The following is an 18617-nucleotide window of genomic DNA, read 5'->3' as shown; positions in this document are numbered from 1 at the left end:
AAAAAAAAAAAAAAAAACTCCCTAAAATAAGAAGAAGCATTCCCGAGTCTTTGGGTCTGACAAACTCTCCGACGATTTTTCCCTGGACTTCCGGCGAGCTATCTCTCACCCTTCGCCCTCTACTTTCTAAAAAAGAATTCCGACCAAAGTCGCACAAAGCTAATTTTTTTTAATTGTTTATTTCACCGAAACAGGTGAATCTCAAAAATCCCTGTTTACGACGTCGTTTTGAGGAATTCGTCGTTGTCGGACGAGATGTGCCGCCAAAATTCATGCGTGCATTTATCGGTGGAAGAGGCGGTCGCCGTCGAAGAGACTCTTCTCGTTTATTGCAAGCCTGTTGAGCTCTACAATATTCTCCGTTGCCGTGCCTCAGACAACGTAATTAATTTTTCTTATTATTGCTCGTTTTTTTTTTTTTTTTGTGTTCTTTTGGATCGAAGTTTCTGTAATTTGTGGTAAAGGTTTGTTTTTGGAAGTGTGAATTTGGTGTTCGTACTATTATTATATATAGGATTTCAATAATTTAAATTTGTGTTTGAAGTTTGGTTTTTCTGGTGGTTTTAAATTGGGTCACACAAAAAAAAAAAAGGAAAAAATAAGAGGTATTTTCTGTAATTTGGTTCCTTACAATGAAAATGTTGTGGTAAAGATTTGTTTTTGATAGTGTGAATTTGGTGGTTGTACGATTATAGGATTTTAATAATTTAAGTTTGTTTTTGAAGTTTGGTTTTCTGGAGTAGAAAACTTAGCTTCGAATTGGGTCTCACAAAAAAGAAGGAAAAAAAAGAGAGGATTTTTCTTTATTCATCAACACAACATCATTTTGCGTTTAATTCAGAAGATTTCTATCTGTAACAGCCTTCGTTTCTTCGAAGATGTTTGAATTACAAAATCCAAGCAAGGCGTAAAAGGAGGTATTTGCTTTATCTTAAATACATATTTTACGGTTGTATCTTATTCATTGTTATTATTATTAGGCAAAGGATCTTACACCGTAACATTTAGGGCCGTTTGGGAATTGTATTTGAACCATCATTTGGGTTTTGATTCAAATTCTTTGTGAGAGAACTATTGGCGGGAATTTTTTTGCAAATTCTTCGTGAGAGGAAAACACGGTAGCAGAATCATGTTTGAGTTTTGATTATATGTACCAAACAACCCAGTAGAAGTGGTTGGTGTAACATGACATGCATTCTACGTAACAATGATGTTGGGATGGACTGAAGGTGTGACAGCGAGAATTTTAATTTATCTCAAACTTGTGTTACAGCTATTCAAAATCATTGTTGCATAGAGTAAATGCCATGTTATGTTTCCACTTTTATGTTATGGCATAGGACAATTCTTCTCAAACGACCGAAGTCAAATTATTAGAATATTGTTAATTTGGCTTGACCCCTCCTTGCGGTACTCTTCTAATGATTGGTTTTCATACTTGTTGGGCTTTTAATATATCTTTTGCTACTTACTATTTCGTAGGTTGAGCAGTGGAACTGTAATATTTAACTATAAGGACTGTAACAATATGTTACGAAAGACTGAAGGTATGAAGAGTCTTTTTCCTCACAATGTCTAACATCTTTGTTTTTCTGCATTACTGAATATTGACTAAACTTACTTGTGTATGAAGTGCTCCCATACGAACAAATTACTTATTTGTTTCCCTCTTTTGGCCCCTTAGGATATATTTTATGAAACTATTTATGTTTTAGTAAGTCTGAACAATGTGGGTGTTGTCTATCAACCCCAAGGTCTTCGGTGGAGGGAGTAAGAGTTTGGTTGCTGGTAAAATGTATTGTGGTAGAATAATTTGGTTAAGTTAGAAAAAAAAGTCGAACCTTTGGTGTATCAACTTGGTTTAATTGTGAGGGTACACTAGGACTTAAGTTGTAAACTTTGACTTGAGTGGAGAACACACATGCGACAGAGTTATGATATCAAGACTTATATTGCTATGTAACCAAAAATAGCATTGCTATCAATAATGTTTCAGTTGCATCTTTTGAGTTTTGTGTAAATCTTGAATGGGAGACCACTTACTTGGTTGATTCCTTGATGAGCTGAGAGTAATGTTGGTTTCAAGTAATGACAATTTCTAAAGATTTTAATACATACATTACTGTTTTGCTGTTTTCTTTTTCTTTTTTCTTTTCTTTTTTTTTTTTGTACTTTCTATTAATTGACATACTTGGATTTCGGACTTGATAACATTTTTATACTAACCATAACATGAATATGTTTAAAATACAGTTACTGAAGACTTTTCTTGTCCGTTTTGCTTGATGCAATGTGCAAGCTTTAAGGTATTTTCAAATCTGAGATTTTTCTAGTTCACAACTTAAAAGGTTAGAGGCTGACTTGTTTGTTGCTTAAAATGTTGTCGTGCCGGTTGCTTGTATTTAAATTCTTTTATTCAGAAAAGTACTGTTTATTCACTCACCATACTCTCTTTATTCTTCAGAATTTCATTTTTGTGACTCCTGTATTTTCCCCTTTGTCATTTATAGACAATTTGTTGTCCATTGTAAATTCTCGTTACTTGTTTAGCATGATGTTGAAGGAAAACTTGTTCTTTTCCTTGCAGGGTTTGCGTTTTCACTTGTGCTCTTCACATGACCTTTTCAACTTTGAGTTTTGGGTTTGTAATTTTAAGATCAATTTACTGTTTTTTTCATCATTTTTTTTTGGTTGAAGGCTAGTCAAGAAACATTTATTTTGTAGGTGACTGAAGAGTATCAAGCAGTGAACGTTTCTGTGAACATTGATGTGTTATCTGAGGTGAGTACTCAGTACTTTATTCTTATTAGTCCAAGAAGATACATTTGTTGTGGGTTAAAATATATAGAATGTCTAACGTGGACAAAACAACTTGTACGAAACCAAGCATTCGTTATAAATTCTAACATGAAATCTTTAATCAAGGTTCTCTTGTTCAGGGACCCTTTAGATGTGGGTCCTATACTGTCTCCCTTCTATGTTTCTATGGATAATGACCGTGAGAAATTTCAACTTCCTTTAGTATGTATGCTTCCCGTCATTTCTTGAGATGTGCCCTCTAGTTTTTCAGTTTCGCTTGCTAGTATTGGTCCCGTGTACTGTTGTACTGAATTAGAAACACTTCCAATTTTATAATTCACAAGTCACCTATTTTTTCTCTCTTATTTTTCAATTTTATCGCTTATCCTGTCTTGGTGATATTTATACGCAGACTATAGCAGACAGAGCAGTCCCACAACTACAAACATTCTTCTTATGGTTGGTTTCAAATCTCTGGGTACAGCATACGGCTTTGGATGCTATCCTATATGTTCTTTGTTCAGTTACTAAAAGAGATAGTTAAAAATTCTGAGAGTTCATGAAGAGAAACAAATCATTTGTGCAGTTCAAGACCACGAAAGCGCCGGCGAACGAACCTTGTTCAAAATGAAACGACTGCTGATGTGCAATTCTTGGAGTTGGACTCGCCTAGACTTGCTAGTGAAGGCATACTCAGGGGACTTGTGGAGAACGGTGGTAACTATCTTTTCTGATGCATCCTCAGGGTTAGGTCGAGTTTAGTTCATAGTTAGGATAGCCTGACCTTGGAAGAAACTATTTTTAAGATCTTTGATTTATTTTAAAAACAAAAGCAGATGTCTTTGCCAATAACCCACTTTTGATACATTTTCTTGTCCCTCTGATAAAAGTTTAGAATGGTTTTGACTAGTTGTTGAGATAGATGAACAATCAGATGTCTTTTCTAGTAGACTTAAATATAACTTCTTTCCAGACTCTCTACCATGTAAAGGTGAAAATTTTTCAAAGCCATTTTGTGGCGAGAAAGATATGCAGAATGGGAGACGAGGCTGGGAAAATTATGGTTTTGATTGTCCAAGTTCCATTGAGTGCATAGAACGTGTTGCATCAAGTTCCAATGTTCTGGGCATCACAATCGCCATGGCGCAAACGTCTGCTGACCTTGATTCTGTCAAACTTCTTTCGGGAATTGATCCTCCCCTCCCTCCTAAAACTAAGAAGACAATGGAGCGATCAGACCCTAAAAAGTATGTTAAGAAATGCTATATTTTGCTAGTTATATACATTGTATTCCAGATACTTTTCTCAACTTTTCTTGTATTTTTATTTTTCTTTCAAATTACTTCGTTTCCAATGTAGATAGCAACCGTGTGCTAGGTTGTATATATGCTAGCATATGATTTGTCTTACAAATGGGTCAAGATGGCTCTCTCATCTACAAAAGAATCTCGCTGGCATTTAAATGCCCTTCACCCCCTATTTTGTCGCACTCAATTGCAGTTTTTAGTTACCAATCAGAAGTATTATTATATATTTTCTTAATTTAAATAGGTAATTAGTTTCAGTAGCATCCCGAGACTAGATTACACCAAAGTCTACCTGACGGTAGGGTTAAATAACTTTTCTGGTGATGAACTGGTTCATGGCCACAAAACTAAAACAGATGAGAATTTTATATATTAGACTACACATCTGGTGAATACTGGTTTTGAAGGAGTTATATAAATGTATTTTATTTAGAGTAGTGAAAGAATGTGCAGAAGTCTACAAGCTGGACTTAAAATCAGAAATCATGAAAAGATGTGTAATATCCTCAACTTTGATCAGAAAGGTCGGAAGTTGCATGCATTTTGTAATTTCCACCTTATTCCACTGATAGTCATTATGTGAATTATCTTCTAGTTTTGGTATCAACTTTTTGCCAAGAAAAAAAATTAAACGTTACTTTTTAAGTTGTGTTTAGTGCAAAATCTTGCTTCCTTGACCTTGAGATTGCTATTCTTTCAGGAATATAAATCTTTGAGGTTTTCCATTCTTATATTTTTCTGAACTTTGTACAGCCGAGCACTCCTACAGAAACGACAGTTCTATCACTCTCATAGAGTTCAGGTGATTTCGACCTTCAGATCTGTTTGACAATTTCTTTCTTCCTCAATCTACTTAAGACTTGTGTTTCTGCTTATTTATTGCTTATCTTTACTGTTTTCGATTCAATGTTTGGTTTCTTTATAAAGCTTTCATTTAACTCGAGGCTTAATAGAAAATCTTAATCATTTTTTTTAAATGAAATCTTAATCATTAATAGAAAATCTTAATCATTTTTTTTAATGAAATCTTAATCATTTTTTTGAAGTGTAATCATCATTTAATTGTACTTAGTTTTGGATAATAATGTTTATATTGCACTTAGTTTTGGTTGTCATTTTTCTGGTTTTCTTCCTTTTCTTTAAAAAACTTGTAAATAAAGTAAACTACTAAACTTGAGATGCTTGTCAAACATGTCTGATATGTGGATTTCGGTCCCCAATTTGTGCTATATTCAATTTATTTCGTTGTTATTTTTCTTTCGTTGTGACCTGAATTAACTAAATATTCTGTTTTTCTCTCTCGTTTATTAAGCCTATGGCATTAGAGCAAGTGCTTTCAGATCGAGATAGCGAAGATGAAGTTGATGATGACATTGCAGATCTTGAAGATACAAGGGTATGCTTGATGAATATGCTACACTCTTTTAGCATCTTCTTCTAAATTGAAATTCTTGTCCCAATAACAGAACACGCTTTTCTACCGGACTATTCATCTCATATACTAAACATTTAAACAGAGTCGGCGCGTGATTCTTGCTTCCCCCACCCAAAAAAAAAAAAAAAAAACTTTGTATCCTTAGTCAGCACTAAAAAGCAATGCCGTACAATGGAAAAAAATCATAACAAATTCTTATACATGTGTCCTGGGCCACCCATTTGATTAAGCCTTAGGTTCAACTGCTTTAGGCAATCACTTAAGAAGAAATGAAAAGTGAGGTGCTCTTATGGAATATATGTGAACGACTTCAATTAAACATTTGTTTAACGAATATTTAATGGATTATGTATCTTTCTCTTCTTGCTTCCTTCGAGCAAAGTTTATGTGAGTTTGGAAATCTAAGTTGCTTCTTGAAATTCAATTATTTTCTATGGTAATATAACATTTTTTCGAGGATCTTATATGAAATTCTGCACAGTGCATAGTGAACCAAACAGAATAATTCATATCCCTCATGGGTACGATAATGCATTTTGGATCATATCCATAGTTTTATTTCAGTGTTAATTCTTTGCATTGCATGTCAGGAACACTCCGCAGAGTGGAAATGAGGGTGATTATGATTACCTGAAAATTTCTCTTTAATTGAGAACAACTAGCACATTTGGATAACTTTAATATATGAGCATTATGCCAGGCTCGTAAAGTTCTGTTCTCTTGACCCACCAAATAGTAATTTTAGTGTCACTTATAGGGGTAAAAAAGGTCCATCAAATAGTAATTTGATGTGAAGTCTTTTACTTTTGGTCGGTTTTTAAAGGTGAAGGAAATTTGATTTTAGGTCCTTTTTTATTGATGGATCTTGTTGGTTCCCATCTAAATTCTAACCTCCAGTTGCACTTTCAAATGAGATACTTCACATATCCTATTTTTAACGACTTGAGAACTAATATCAAAGTGTTGTCTTCTCAGATGCTTGATGATTTTGTGGATGTTACCAAAGATGAAAAGCAACTAATGCATCTTTGGAACTCATTTGTGAGAAAGCAAAGGTATCTCTTGCCACTTGGTGCTCTCTTCTTTTATCTTATTCTATTCCTGTTTCTTTGCTAGCCTCTCTTCTTCTGGTTACCCTTATGGATATGAAACTATTTAGATAAAACCGCGGAGTGTTTCAATCACCGAATTCCAATTCTTAACATCTTTTATGCTAATCTTTGGGACTTTCATTGTGGCAGGGTGTTGGCAGATGGTCATATTCCCTGGGCGTGTGAAGCATTCTCAAAACTTCATGGACAGGAGCTCATCTCATCTCGACCTCTTTTTTGGTATTGTTGCCACTTGACTTTTTGCCCATTCATTAAAACGTCACATCACTTTTACTATTAAACTTGCCACCAGAAAATATGGTACCCCAGGATTTAGATATATTTCCTACATTGAACTTCTTGGTATTATAGTTTGGACTCAATGAGTACCTTTTCGACTATTGCCATGAATTTTTCACTTTGTTCTTTGTCCTTCTTAGTTTTATGGTCGATGAGGTTCTTCATGACAAAATAGTAGTCATATCCTGGCTGTGCAACACATTATTTATTCAATATAGCAATCATTTTCTAGAAAGTTACTAATCCTAAAAAAAAGGTTTCTTGGGAAAATTTTTCACTCTGCTCACTCCACTGCTCACTCCACTATCCACGAGTTGCAAGAATTCTGTATCTGTGTGGTGGTCTGTCCGTTCTTGTGAACTGTGTTAAGTCAAGAATGAACAGTTTATTAACTCGGGTATTTAGCTTGTATTTCGCGTATCAAAGGACTACTAAAGAACACTCTTCACTATGAATAAGCCGCGCCTTTCTTTCAAAAGCTTGCTCAATCCATAAATCATATTTGAGAGCCTATTCCTATTTTATTTGTTCCAGAGGAAATTATCCTCGGTGCCTAGTCACTTTTAACTTCTAATTTGTATCTGTTGACTTGTAAATGAGTTGTAAATAGATTAGGAGAATTAGTTAGAAATCCCTTGATTTTTGGGATTCGGATTAGGCAGTTTCCTGATTTAGGAATAATTTAGTTTCCTATTCTTTCTCTTGTAAGTTGCTATATAATACCGTGTAACATGATTATTCATAATAACAGAAAATCAGAGTTCTTTTTTGTGACATGGTATTAAAGCCCTAGGGCTTTTTCTTTTCTGGGATTTCTTTCTCTTCTCAAGTAGCCTTCATTACTGTGTGTCTGGGTTCTTTTTTTTCTGTGTATTCCAGCCTTCATCGCTGCCATTCCTTCTTATTTTCCCTTCAATAATCCCTGTTCGGGCAGCCTTAATTGCTGCGATTTAGCCTTCATCGCTGCCATTCTGTATTATTCTTCCTTTGATAATCCCTGTTTGGGCAGCATTAACTGCTGTGTTTTGTTCTTCATCATGTCAACCTCAGAAACCACCATCTCTAGCAACCCATCCGAAGAATCCGATTATGTTCAGAAAACTGGAGACTTGCAGAACATTCGAGCCTCCAACAGGCTTAATGGGAAGAACTACCTCATATGGACCCAAATTGTTCGCACATACCTAAAGGGCAAGGGGAGACTTAATCACCTGCTTGGAAAGGGGCCAGAAACGAAGGATATAGCCTTTGAAGCATGGGATGAGGAAGACTCCATGATTATGTCCTGGCTATGGGACTCCATGGAACCAACGATCAGTGACACATGTATATTCTTGACTAATGCAAAGCAAATTTGGGATTATATTCACCGCACATATTCGAAGGCTCGTGATGATGCTCAAGTGTACGAGATTAAGATCAAAACTGGAGCCACTAAACAAGGAGACAAATCTGTCACGGAATATGCAAACCTATTGCAAAATCTGTGGCAAGAACTGGACCACTACCGAGTGATAGAGATGAAGTGTCCTGAGGATGCTACCATTTTGAAGAACTTCATTGAAAGAGATCGGATATACGATTTCTTGGCTGGATTGAATCCATAATTCGATCAGGTTAGGGTTCAAATCATTGGCAAGGGAAACACACTATCTCTAGAAGAGACAATCTCACTGATCCGAGCGGAAGAAAGCCGAAGGAGTATTATACTTGAACAACCAACCATGGACCGGTCAGCCTTAGTAGCAAAAACAGATCACCAAGAAGGAAAGGGTGATCCGCCTAAACACCTAGGTAGAGAAAATCAGTGGAAGGAGAACAAGGACAATCTCTGGTGCAACCCAAAACTGAGGAAAATTCAACAACCGGGGGGGTTCAACAAGGACGAAATTGAGAAATTGAGGAGCTTGTTGGGATCACTTGATAAGCCTTCAGGGACCTGTTCTTTAGCTCTTTCAGGTAAACATTCCATTCTATTTTGCATGAATGCCTCAGAAACATTCTATGTTAACTCTTGGATAATAGACTCAGGTGCCACAGACCATATGACTCCCACATCTCAACTCTTCCACACCTACACCCCATGCCCGAGTAACAGAAAAATTATAGTGGCTAATGGTTCTTTAGCCACTGTTGCAGGGACCAGAGATATCCATATCACACCTACCCTTACCCTTAAAAATGTCCTCCATGTACCAAAACTGTCGGCCAGCCTTGTGTCCATTCAAAAACTTATCAATGATCTTAAATGCTATGCTACTTTTTTCCTTTATGTGTTTTTCAGGATCAAGGCTCGGGGAGGAGGATTGGACTTGCTAAGGAAAGGAGCGGCCTTTATCATCTTGAATCATCTTAGAAAATTAGGAGCAATTTGTCTCTGTCTTTTCTTAGTTCCTCAAATAAGGATGCCATTTGGCTGTATCACCTACGCCTAGGTCATCCATCTTTTAGGATTTTAAAAGTCATGTTTCCTCATTTATTTCAAGGATTAGATATTTCTGAGTTTCATTGTGATGTTTGTGAACTGGTAAAACATACTCGTGTATCTTTTCCTATTAGCAATAAAAGAAGTTCTCATCCTTTTCATTTGATCCATAGTGACATATGGGGTCCTTCTACTATACCTTCTGGGCCTCGTCGGTTTGTATCTTTGATTGATGATTGTACTTGGGTTACATGGCTCTTCCTTCGAAAACAAAAATCTGATGTGAGTATTGTTATACCTAATTTCCACTCAATGGTTTAAAACCAGTTTGGGGTTAAAATAAAAAGCTTTAGGACTAACAATACTAGAGACTACTTCAATCAAATTTTGTCACCCTACTTTCAATCACAAGGCATTATTCATGATTCATCCCATGTTAACACACCCCAACAAAATGGAGTAGCTGGGAGGAAAAATGAGCATTTACTAAACACCACCCGAGCTTTACTCTTTCAAGGGAATGTTCCTAAGTCCTATTGGGGAGGCAGTTCTTACAGCCACATACATGATTAATAGACTTCCCTCACGTGTGTTAGACAACAAGAGTCCCATAGAAATCCTCAATGCTTTCTATCCTCACTTTAGAACCTCAAATGGTCTCACACCACGAGTCTTGGGATGCACTGCCTTTGTCCATGTCCACAGCCAACATAGAGGCAAGCTAGATCCCCGAGCCACCAAATGTGTCTTCCTTGGTTACTCATCCACTCAAAAGGGGTACAAGTGTTACAACCCTTCATCTAGAAAATTCCACATCTCTGCCGATGTCACTTTCACAAAAAATAAACCTTTTTTCTCCAAGTCCCCTCTTCAGGGGGAGATTCCAATAATGGAAGATAGTCCTTGTGAGTCATTTGAACCCCTAAACACTCTTGATCTTCCTCAAGTTCCAGCTCGTGTTGTTGAACCAGAGTCCTCTGAGCCAACCACTTCTGAGTCACCCCATTCTGCCACTGAACCCGTGTCACCTCCTGTCCCAGCCAGTGTCACTCACAATTTTCCAAGGTTCTCTCAAGTGTATTCAAGGAGAAAGGCTACTCCAGAACTGCCGAAGTCCAAGAATCCAACTCAGGCTTTGGGAATGAAATCACGGTAAGATCTAATCCACCCTTACACACACAACTGGTTGAAACATCCACTGATCCAACAGATGACCTCAACCTTCCTATTGCCATCAGAAAAGGTCCCTGAGAGTGTACTAAACATCCAATCTATCCACTATCTCACTATGTCTCTCTTAAGTGCATGTCACCAGCCCACAAAAAGTTAATTGTAAGTTTAAACACCATTGCTATCCCTAATACTGTTTCTGAGGCATTGTCAAAAAGGGAATGAAGGGAGGCTATGAGAGAGGAGATGAGTGCATTAGAAAAGAATAGAACATGGGAGATTGTTGATAGACCAAGAGGGAAGAATGTTGTTGATTGCAAGTGGATTTTCACACTGAAATACAAGGCTGATGGATCACTGGAGAGATATAAAGCAAGATTGGTGGCCAAGGGATACACTCAAACTTATGGAGTGGATTATTAGGAGACTTTCGCTCCAGTCGCAAAAATAAATACTGTGAGAATTTTGCTATCATTGGCGGCTCATTTCAATTGGCAGCTACTACAGTATGATGTCAAGAATGCATTTCTTCATGGTGACTTAGATGAAGAAATCTACATGAATATTCCACCGGGATTTGAGAGGGACACAAGTAACAAAGTGTGCAAGCTGAGAAAGGCCCTTTAAGGGTTAAAGCAATCTCCGAAAGCATGGTTTGGGAGATTTACAAGAGTGATGAAGGAGTCTGGTTATGAACAAAGTCAAGATGACCACACTCTCTTCATTAAGCATTCGGCTACTGGGGGAGTGACTGCTCTTCTAGTCTATGTGGAAGACATCATAGTGACTGGCAATGATGAAAGAGAGAAGCATGAATTGAAGCAAAGATTAGTAAGAGAGTTCGAGATAAAGGAGCTGGGGAAACTGAAGTACTTCCTCGGTATTGAGGTGGCATATTCCACACAAGGGATCTTCATATCTCAGCAAAAGTACTTGACTGATCTATTAGCAGAAACAGGGAAGATTGGGTGTAAGCCAGTCTCTACTCCAATGGATTTGAACCATAAGTTGGGAGAAGCTGAAGAAGAACCAATTGTCGATAAAAGAATGTACCAGAGATTAGTTGGTAGACTCATATTCTGAGCGTGATCAGAAGAGAACCTCATCTTCAAGCTGCTCACACTCGGCCAGACATAGCATACTCTGAGCGTGATCAGTCAATTCATGCATGACCCAAGAGAACCTCATCTTCAAGCTGCTTACAGGGTACTACATTACTTGAAAGGCAATCCAGGGAAAGGAATTTTGTTCAAAAGGAACAATACCCTTACTCTAGAAGCTTACACTGACGCTGACTATGCAGGTTCCCTGGTAGATAGAAGATCAACTACAGGGTGTTGTACTTTTCTTGGAGGCAATTTGGTAACATGGCGAAGCAAGAAGCAGAACGTGGTGGCAAGGTCATCTACAGAGTCAGAATTCAGGGCCATTGCTCAAGGATTGTGCGAACTACTTTGGCTAAAGATTATTCTAGATGATCTGAGAATCAAATGGGAAGGTCCTATGAAGCTCTATTGTGACAACAAGTCAGCCATCAATATTGCTCATAATCCTATACAACATGATAGGACAGCATATTGAAATTGATCGACATTTTATCAAAGAAAAATTGGAGGAAGGATTAGTGTGTATGTCCTATGTTCCATCAGGACGACAATTAGCTGATGTTCTAACAAAGGGGCTGAACAGTTTGAGTTTCCATGATCTTGTATTCAAGCTGGGAATGGAAGATATCTATTCCTCAGCTTGAGGGGGAGTGTTGATGTATAAATGAGTTGTAAATAGATTAGGAGAATTAGTTAGAAATCCCTTGATTTCAGGGATTCGGATTAGGCAGTTTCCTGATTTAGGAATTATTTAGTTTCCTATTCTTTCTCCTGTAAATTGCTATATAATACCGTGTAACATGATTATTCATAATAACAGAAAATCAGAGTTCTTTTCTGTGACAGTATCGAATGGCTTTGTTTTATATTTAGAATACTAACTTGTCTCCGAAATCGGAATGCGCTTGTCTCAGGTGTTGGAGGTTATTCATGATCAAACTTTGGAATCATGGTCTTCTTGATGCCTGCACTATGAACAGTTGTAATATAATTCTTGAGGGATTCAGGGATAATGCACCAGATGGAACAACAAGTTAGATGAAACGAAGTATGTTTACTCTTTCATTTTGCTTCTTTTCTCTACTCTTGATTTTTCTTTTTTCCCATTTAGAAGAGAAAATCATTGAGCTAGATATGGAGCTGGAACATTTTTCTTAACAAAACTAGAGAAAACGAATGGGGTTCTTCGTTTCAATGCTGTATTTAGATTAAATTAGGGCCTCAAAACTATTTAGTTCAAATTAGTAAAAATTTGGTAGGATTATAATAAGGAACTTCCGGGTCTTAACCATTGTATGATTCATGTGTTAAAGCTGAGCGCTGTTCTATAGCATTCAATCCCATTGTTTGTTATGTACAATTTCTTTCTTGTGGATTATAGATATGTATTACCTGTACATATTTATTTCATGTGAACGTATCTATTTGTAATGTGTTTGTATACATATACATACATATATATATATATATATCTATCTATCTTATGCGCTTTTGGCCGTAGAAGACATGATTTTGTTTTCCGCCTGTTCTCGAGCATTCTTTTGTTAAACCAAAATGACAATAATAATAGATATTATAAACAAATAACATAGGCGAAAAGGAAATTTTTTTTTTTAAATGAAAAGGAAAATATTTTGTAAGCAAGTGTGTTTTGGTAGGGTACGAAAAAATACCATATTAGTAGGACATGTTTTAGTGTAAGATCTTCATCAAGTTTAGTTAAGTTTTCACACTTTATTTAATTTGATATGATTTTGATTTAATGAATGAACAACTAGAAACAACCAAAATTGAGCCTCACCCTTGGTTATGGCATGAATTCTTCCCATCTAAAGTCTCAGCTGGGTGGGAAATTGGAATGCCATGCAATAAAAGAATAAAAGTTTGATTATTTTTTTGAAATGGACAACTTATTGCTACCTTAATTTTCTCTAATATATATTCATCAAACTATACTTTCTATTTAGAATACCTATAACTGTAGAAAAGTTAAATCAAAATCCATTTATGCAGTTTTCTGCACTTACTCATAAATGACAGGACACCACTAAATACCACTATAAAAACACTCAAGACTCCAAACAACAAACCATAGATTTCATCCCTACAAGCAAGATTTAAATTCATATATCAATCATAACAAAGAAGCAAACGAAAGGAGGAAATTAAAAATTAAAATAAAAACCCACAAGTCAAAAATCCATAAACATAAATAAAAACTACTCGGCAGAGTACAGAACAACAGAAAAAACTTACAAATCCAAACTTTTGGGTGTATCACCCAATTTGACTGTGGTCCCACCAAATGGTCTCTGAGTTCATCAGAAAGCAAATTGAAATTGAACAATGTATTTTATTTGTCTTGAGCAAATTAAGGAAAGAAAAAAAGCAAATAAGATGAAGCGAAGGTCCGAAATAAGAATGGATTTGGTCCATCGGAACTTTGCAGCAACAACTGACTCCAACCTGATCACACTACATCCTTACCCTCATCCTCTTTTAGAGGCAGTAGGTTTAAATCAAATAACGGAATTCCTTTGGTGCTACTCGTTGGAGCCACTCCATTTGTGTCATTGTCATCATTAACTTGCTCGGTTTCCGTAGCTAAGCACAAAAAAAAAAAAAGAAAAAAAAAGATTTGGTAAGGTCCGTAATGTAAAAGTGATCATAGACCAACACCTGCCTAACAGTAAATCAACACTGGTCTCAAATGATGAGGTTTTGTGTTCAAATCCTCGACCCAAAATTCATGGAAAAAAAAAACATAGACTAACCGAAAAACTATAAAAGAGACTTAATTTAAAACCTAGAACAATCAAGAGAGAGAGAGAGAGAGAGAGAGAGAGAGAGAGAGAGACCTGCAGCATCTGAGAGAAGGGCTTTGTATAGTTTGACAGCTTTAGGGAACATCAACATGTTGGAGTGAATCACATCTTTCTCCAAGGATTTGGGGATGGTTGAGAAATTGAACTTGTTTATCCACATTGCCACAGCCTCTTCAGAAGATGGAATGACCAGATTTTCCACCCTCAAATAACACAGGGCCTGAAAAGTATTATTAGCTTGATCACACCAACGACACAATAACACAGAAGGAAAAACTACATTTTCCTAAGACTAAGAAAATAAAATATCATAGAGATATCATTTGATAAATTCAACAGCTTACAGATTCAACTGCAACCAGTAGTTTACTCAGCATCCCTCTCTTCCTGTACCTCCTGTGCGTTGCTACAAAGGGCATCTCTGCCATTTTTGTTCCATGTAACCTGTTGAAACACGCGTAATCCCGAAGGGTGTTACATAATGAAGGTTTCTGAAACGTCTTATGTCTTTCAGATTCTGTTATATTTGTATAGAAGGATGGTAATTTTACCTTTACATTTGTTTATTTACATGGACTTGTATTAAATGAGGTGAGTTATGCTTAGTCTGATCAGATTTATGGCTAGTAAAAACAGGTTAGAAAGTTAAACCTGTGGCGATCTATATAGGATAGGGCGGGTTTAGGGTGCCTTGACCTTATTACTCGATTATCTGTCCGTTCAATTAGATGTTACTTTAAATACATTACGTGTAATGTTATAATATACATATAATATGTGAAAAATTGAAAACTCTTGTTTTTGTTCTTTTACTATTGAACTCAAAAGTATTTTGTATTTTTTTTTAATAACTGACCAGATAAATGAGGTACCTGTAAGTACTTGAAACTCATGATGGGGTAATCCGTTACCGTCCCATCAACTTTAATGGATGGCCAGGTAATTAAGAGTGTTTTTCCTATAACTATATATGCCTTTTCCGGTGTATAATATTGTTAGTCAAACGTAATGATTAAAAAAAACATTTACCTCAGAGATGCAGCACAGATTACTTCATCATTCTCCTCCAAGATTGCAGTATAAAACCCTTTGAAGTCGAGCCTAGTATAATTTGATCTGAAAATATCATATATGTTACCTTTGAAGTAACTATGGTAAATCATAGGAGAAAACTAGCTAGTGAAAGGATCTGAAAGAGAAGATGTATATATATCTATTCTTGCATACTAAGTGCGAATAAATTTCACATAGGATATTGCGAAACGTTTCGCATAGGAGGCGGAATGTGCGAAACGCCCCACAAGCTTAAATGGTTTTATTTTATTTTATACTTTTTGGCTCTTTTTTATTTTTTAGGCTTTTTTTATTTTATTTATTTTTCATATCTGTTGCTCTTTATTTCTTTTTATCCTTTTTTTTCTTCTCTCTTTTTCTTTCTTTTTTTTTTCTCTCAGCAATTTGTATAATTATTGTTTTAAATAAGTCATTTGGCGCGCTGTTTTGACTAGCATATATTCAATTCAAAGAGGTAATTACCTAGCATTGTAGATAACATGTTGAACCACATTGGTTTTGGTGTGACCATCAACAATAGTCTTAAAACACTGATCCATCATGTTCCATGCCACTGCTATCTTGCAGTTGTGTTGGAGCATCTGGTAGGGATTTCCTTTTTCATCTGATAATGGACGATCATGATGGAGCAGTGTCCAGGAGAATCCTCCATCCAATTCATTTTGCACGCCCACCATTTTCTGCAGTTTTTCATGAACCTTTTGCACGAACAACTTCTACGTTAGATTTTTTCCCCCCCCCCCAAAACCATATAGAATATATGAATGCATTAAATTGATTGTTGCTTCTTCATTTTCATTACAAGTTCTTAACAAGTTGGTTAAGGGCCCCTGCAATGACGGAGCCAACTTTAAATTTAGTGAGGACACAAATAAAAAGAAAGCATAATATAAAACTTGAAAAAAAGATAAATAGTATGTTGGATTTTTTCCCTTTAACTTCGGTAACCAAGAGAAGATTTTGCACAGAATGTGGTCCACATTCCTTCATCAATTAGAAACGTGTTTAACCATGTTCAGAATCACGACCCTTTGGATGCCCACGTCTCGTGCACGTCCAAGAAATACGCTGTGATGGGCAGAGTGTATAAAGGGAACAATGCATACACGGTTTAGTCCCTTAAGCCTGCAGTCTCTTTTAGTTGTCAAAATACACCATCAAACAGAGATTGAGTGAGGTTTAGAAGAACCTTAACCGGATTTCTCCTTTATTGACTGAGAACATCAATGGCCTGAGGTGCTCTTCGTTATGTTTCTTTTAATTCTGCATTTGATCTAATTGTTATTTAGGATTGTTAGGAGCATGTTTATATCATTAAGAAATTCCAACATTTGGTATCAGAGTCTTTGTTTGCCTATGCCTTGTTTTTTCTTTTCTTCGTTCTGTCAAAATATCGTAAGAGGAAAATTTTAGAGATTATGATTTAGACGTTTATGATGGAAACTGAGATTAGGAATCATTAGGAAATCAAATTTCTATCAATTCTGAGTTTTAAACACAATTTTGGTCGTCAGAATTGAGAGAAAAAGTCAGGTTTCATTTCGGGTTGAAAATGACCTGGCTGGATGTTGAAGACGATTCAGCAGTGCAGAAAAAACGACATGTTGTTTTTCCTTTTAGCTTATAAAACGACATATCATTTTCTGTTGAAGACATGCGCATACAACTGCCAAAACGACATGTCGTTTTCATTTGGCTAGGAAAACGACACATCATTTTCAGTTAAAGAAAATCAGAAACAACATGAAGAAACTACATGTCGTTTTGCCTTTTGGCTTATAAAACGACATGTTTTCTGTTGAAGGCGTGGGCAGGCCACTGTCAAAATGACATGCCGTTTTTATTTGGCTAGGAAAATGACACGTCGTTTTCAGTTAAAGAAAGGCGCAAGCATTAGGGGGAAACTACATGTCATTTTGCCTTTTGGTTTATAAAATGGCATGTCGTTTTGAATGTAGAAAAGCTGCTGTCATTTTAGAAAAACGACGTGCCATTTTTCATTGAGAACATTAAAATGACTTGTTGTTTCTTATAAGCTTTTGCATCATATCACCAAACGACTTATCGTTTGATGAAGTTAAAAAAAAATCAGAAATTAAGTATATATGGGTATTTTGTAGATGTTCGCCCATTTTATGATTTTTATGGAATTTTCATGAATTAGGTATCTAAATGAAAGGTTCATTAATTTTAATGACTTTTAATGATTTTAATTTTGGATAATTATGTGCTTATATTATTTATTTCATGTATAATTTATTGTTTTAATTATACATGCAGTATTAGATTGAATAATATTGGTACATTAGTATTCAAATATTTTAGGTTAATATTGCATATAGTTTCATGCAGTTAAATATGAACCTTTATTATGATTTATTAATGTTAAGTGGTCCATATAATATTAATTAATTAGAGAGTAGCCATAACATCTTTAATTATTTAAAATTATATATTAAGTGTTTCAGGATTACATTATGACATTAGTTGTGATTAATCATATGTAATATAATAGATTTTATCCCATAGAAATTTTTATTATATTTGTATGATTAATTAGGATAGAATATCAAATTAAATTTCTTAATTTACTCACAAGAATTAGAAAATAAAGCATAATTTGATAGTTTTATCATAAAGTTATAGATAGATCTAATTAGATTAGAACTTTAGCCCACAAGCAAATTTTATGTCTCTAGATTCATTGAACATGATTTACATTGGTAGAACATGATATAAGTTATAAGTCTCAAATTTTAATTATAAGCATGTATGTTTTATTTTTATGCAATCTTGCAACCTGCGAATTTCCCTGATATGAAATGTGACATTCATGAATTGAGGGGTGATAACTATAAGGTTTGGAAGGAGAGAGTTCTTCTTCATTTGGGGTGGATGGACATTGATTATGCCATAAGGAAAGACGAACTAGTCATTACTCCGACCAGCACTCCAGAAGAAATTGCTCTTTATAAACGTTGGGAGCGATCCAATCGCTTAAGTATGATGTTCATAAAGACTAAGATCTCTGTTGGTATTCGTGGTTTCGTCGATCAGCATGACAAAGTCAAAGCATTACTGACGG

At 35.8% G+C, this 18617-nt stretch overlaps 1 protein-coding gene across 1 annotated transcript; it reads left to right on the top strand.

The window, feature by feature from the left end:
- The first annotated feature begins 25 nt into the window (after window positions 1–25).
- Window positions 26–13006, top strand: LOC21406773 (polycomb group protein EMBRYONIC FLOWER 2). Its single transcript, XM_024171103.1, has 14 exons — window positions 26–381; window positions 862–917; window positions 1483–1547; window positions 2254–2306; window positions 2588–2641; window positions 2725–2781; window positions 3212–3258; window positions 3386–3516; window positions 3773–4046; window positions 4860–4908; window positions 5419–5502; window positions 6517–6596; window positions 6783–6872; window positions 12548–13006. The coding sequence occupies exons 1-14, from the start codon at window positions 256–258 to the stop codon at window positions 12669–12671; spliced, it is 1290 nt and encodes a 429-aa protein (XP_024026871.1). The 5' UTR covers window positions 26–255; the 3' UTR covers window positions 12672–13006.
- Window positions 13007–18617: the final 5611 nt, after the last annotated feature.

The sequence above is a fragment of the Morus notabilis genome, unplaced genomic scaffold (assembly GCF_000414095.1).
Source record: "Morus notabilis unplaced genomic scaffold, ASM41409v2 Scaffold789, whole genome shotgun sequence".
Lineage (NCBI taxonomy): Eukaryota > Viridiplantae > Streptophyta > Magnoliopsida > Rosales > Moraceae > Morus > Morus notabilis.
The sequence above is the reverse complement of the archived record's forward strand: the minus strand, read 5'-3'. Positions and strand labels throughout refer to the sequence as shown.

Bases quoted from the DNA above. Each gene is read 5' to 3' on its own strand.
- LOC21406773 (XM_024171103.1), top strand. From the start codon at position 256: ATGTGCCGCCAAAATTCATGCGTGCATTTATCGGTGGAAGAGGCGGTC. The intron at 2,642-2,724 runs GTTTGTAATTTT...TTTATTTTGTAG, and splicing joins TTTTCAACTTTGAGTTTTGG to GTGACTGAAGAGTATCAAGC. The intron at 3,259-3,385 runs GTTGGTTTCAAA...TCATTTGTGCAG, and splicing joins CTACAAACATTCTTCTTATG to TTCAAGACCACGAAAGCGCC.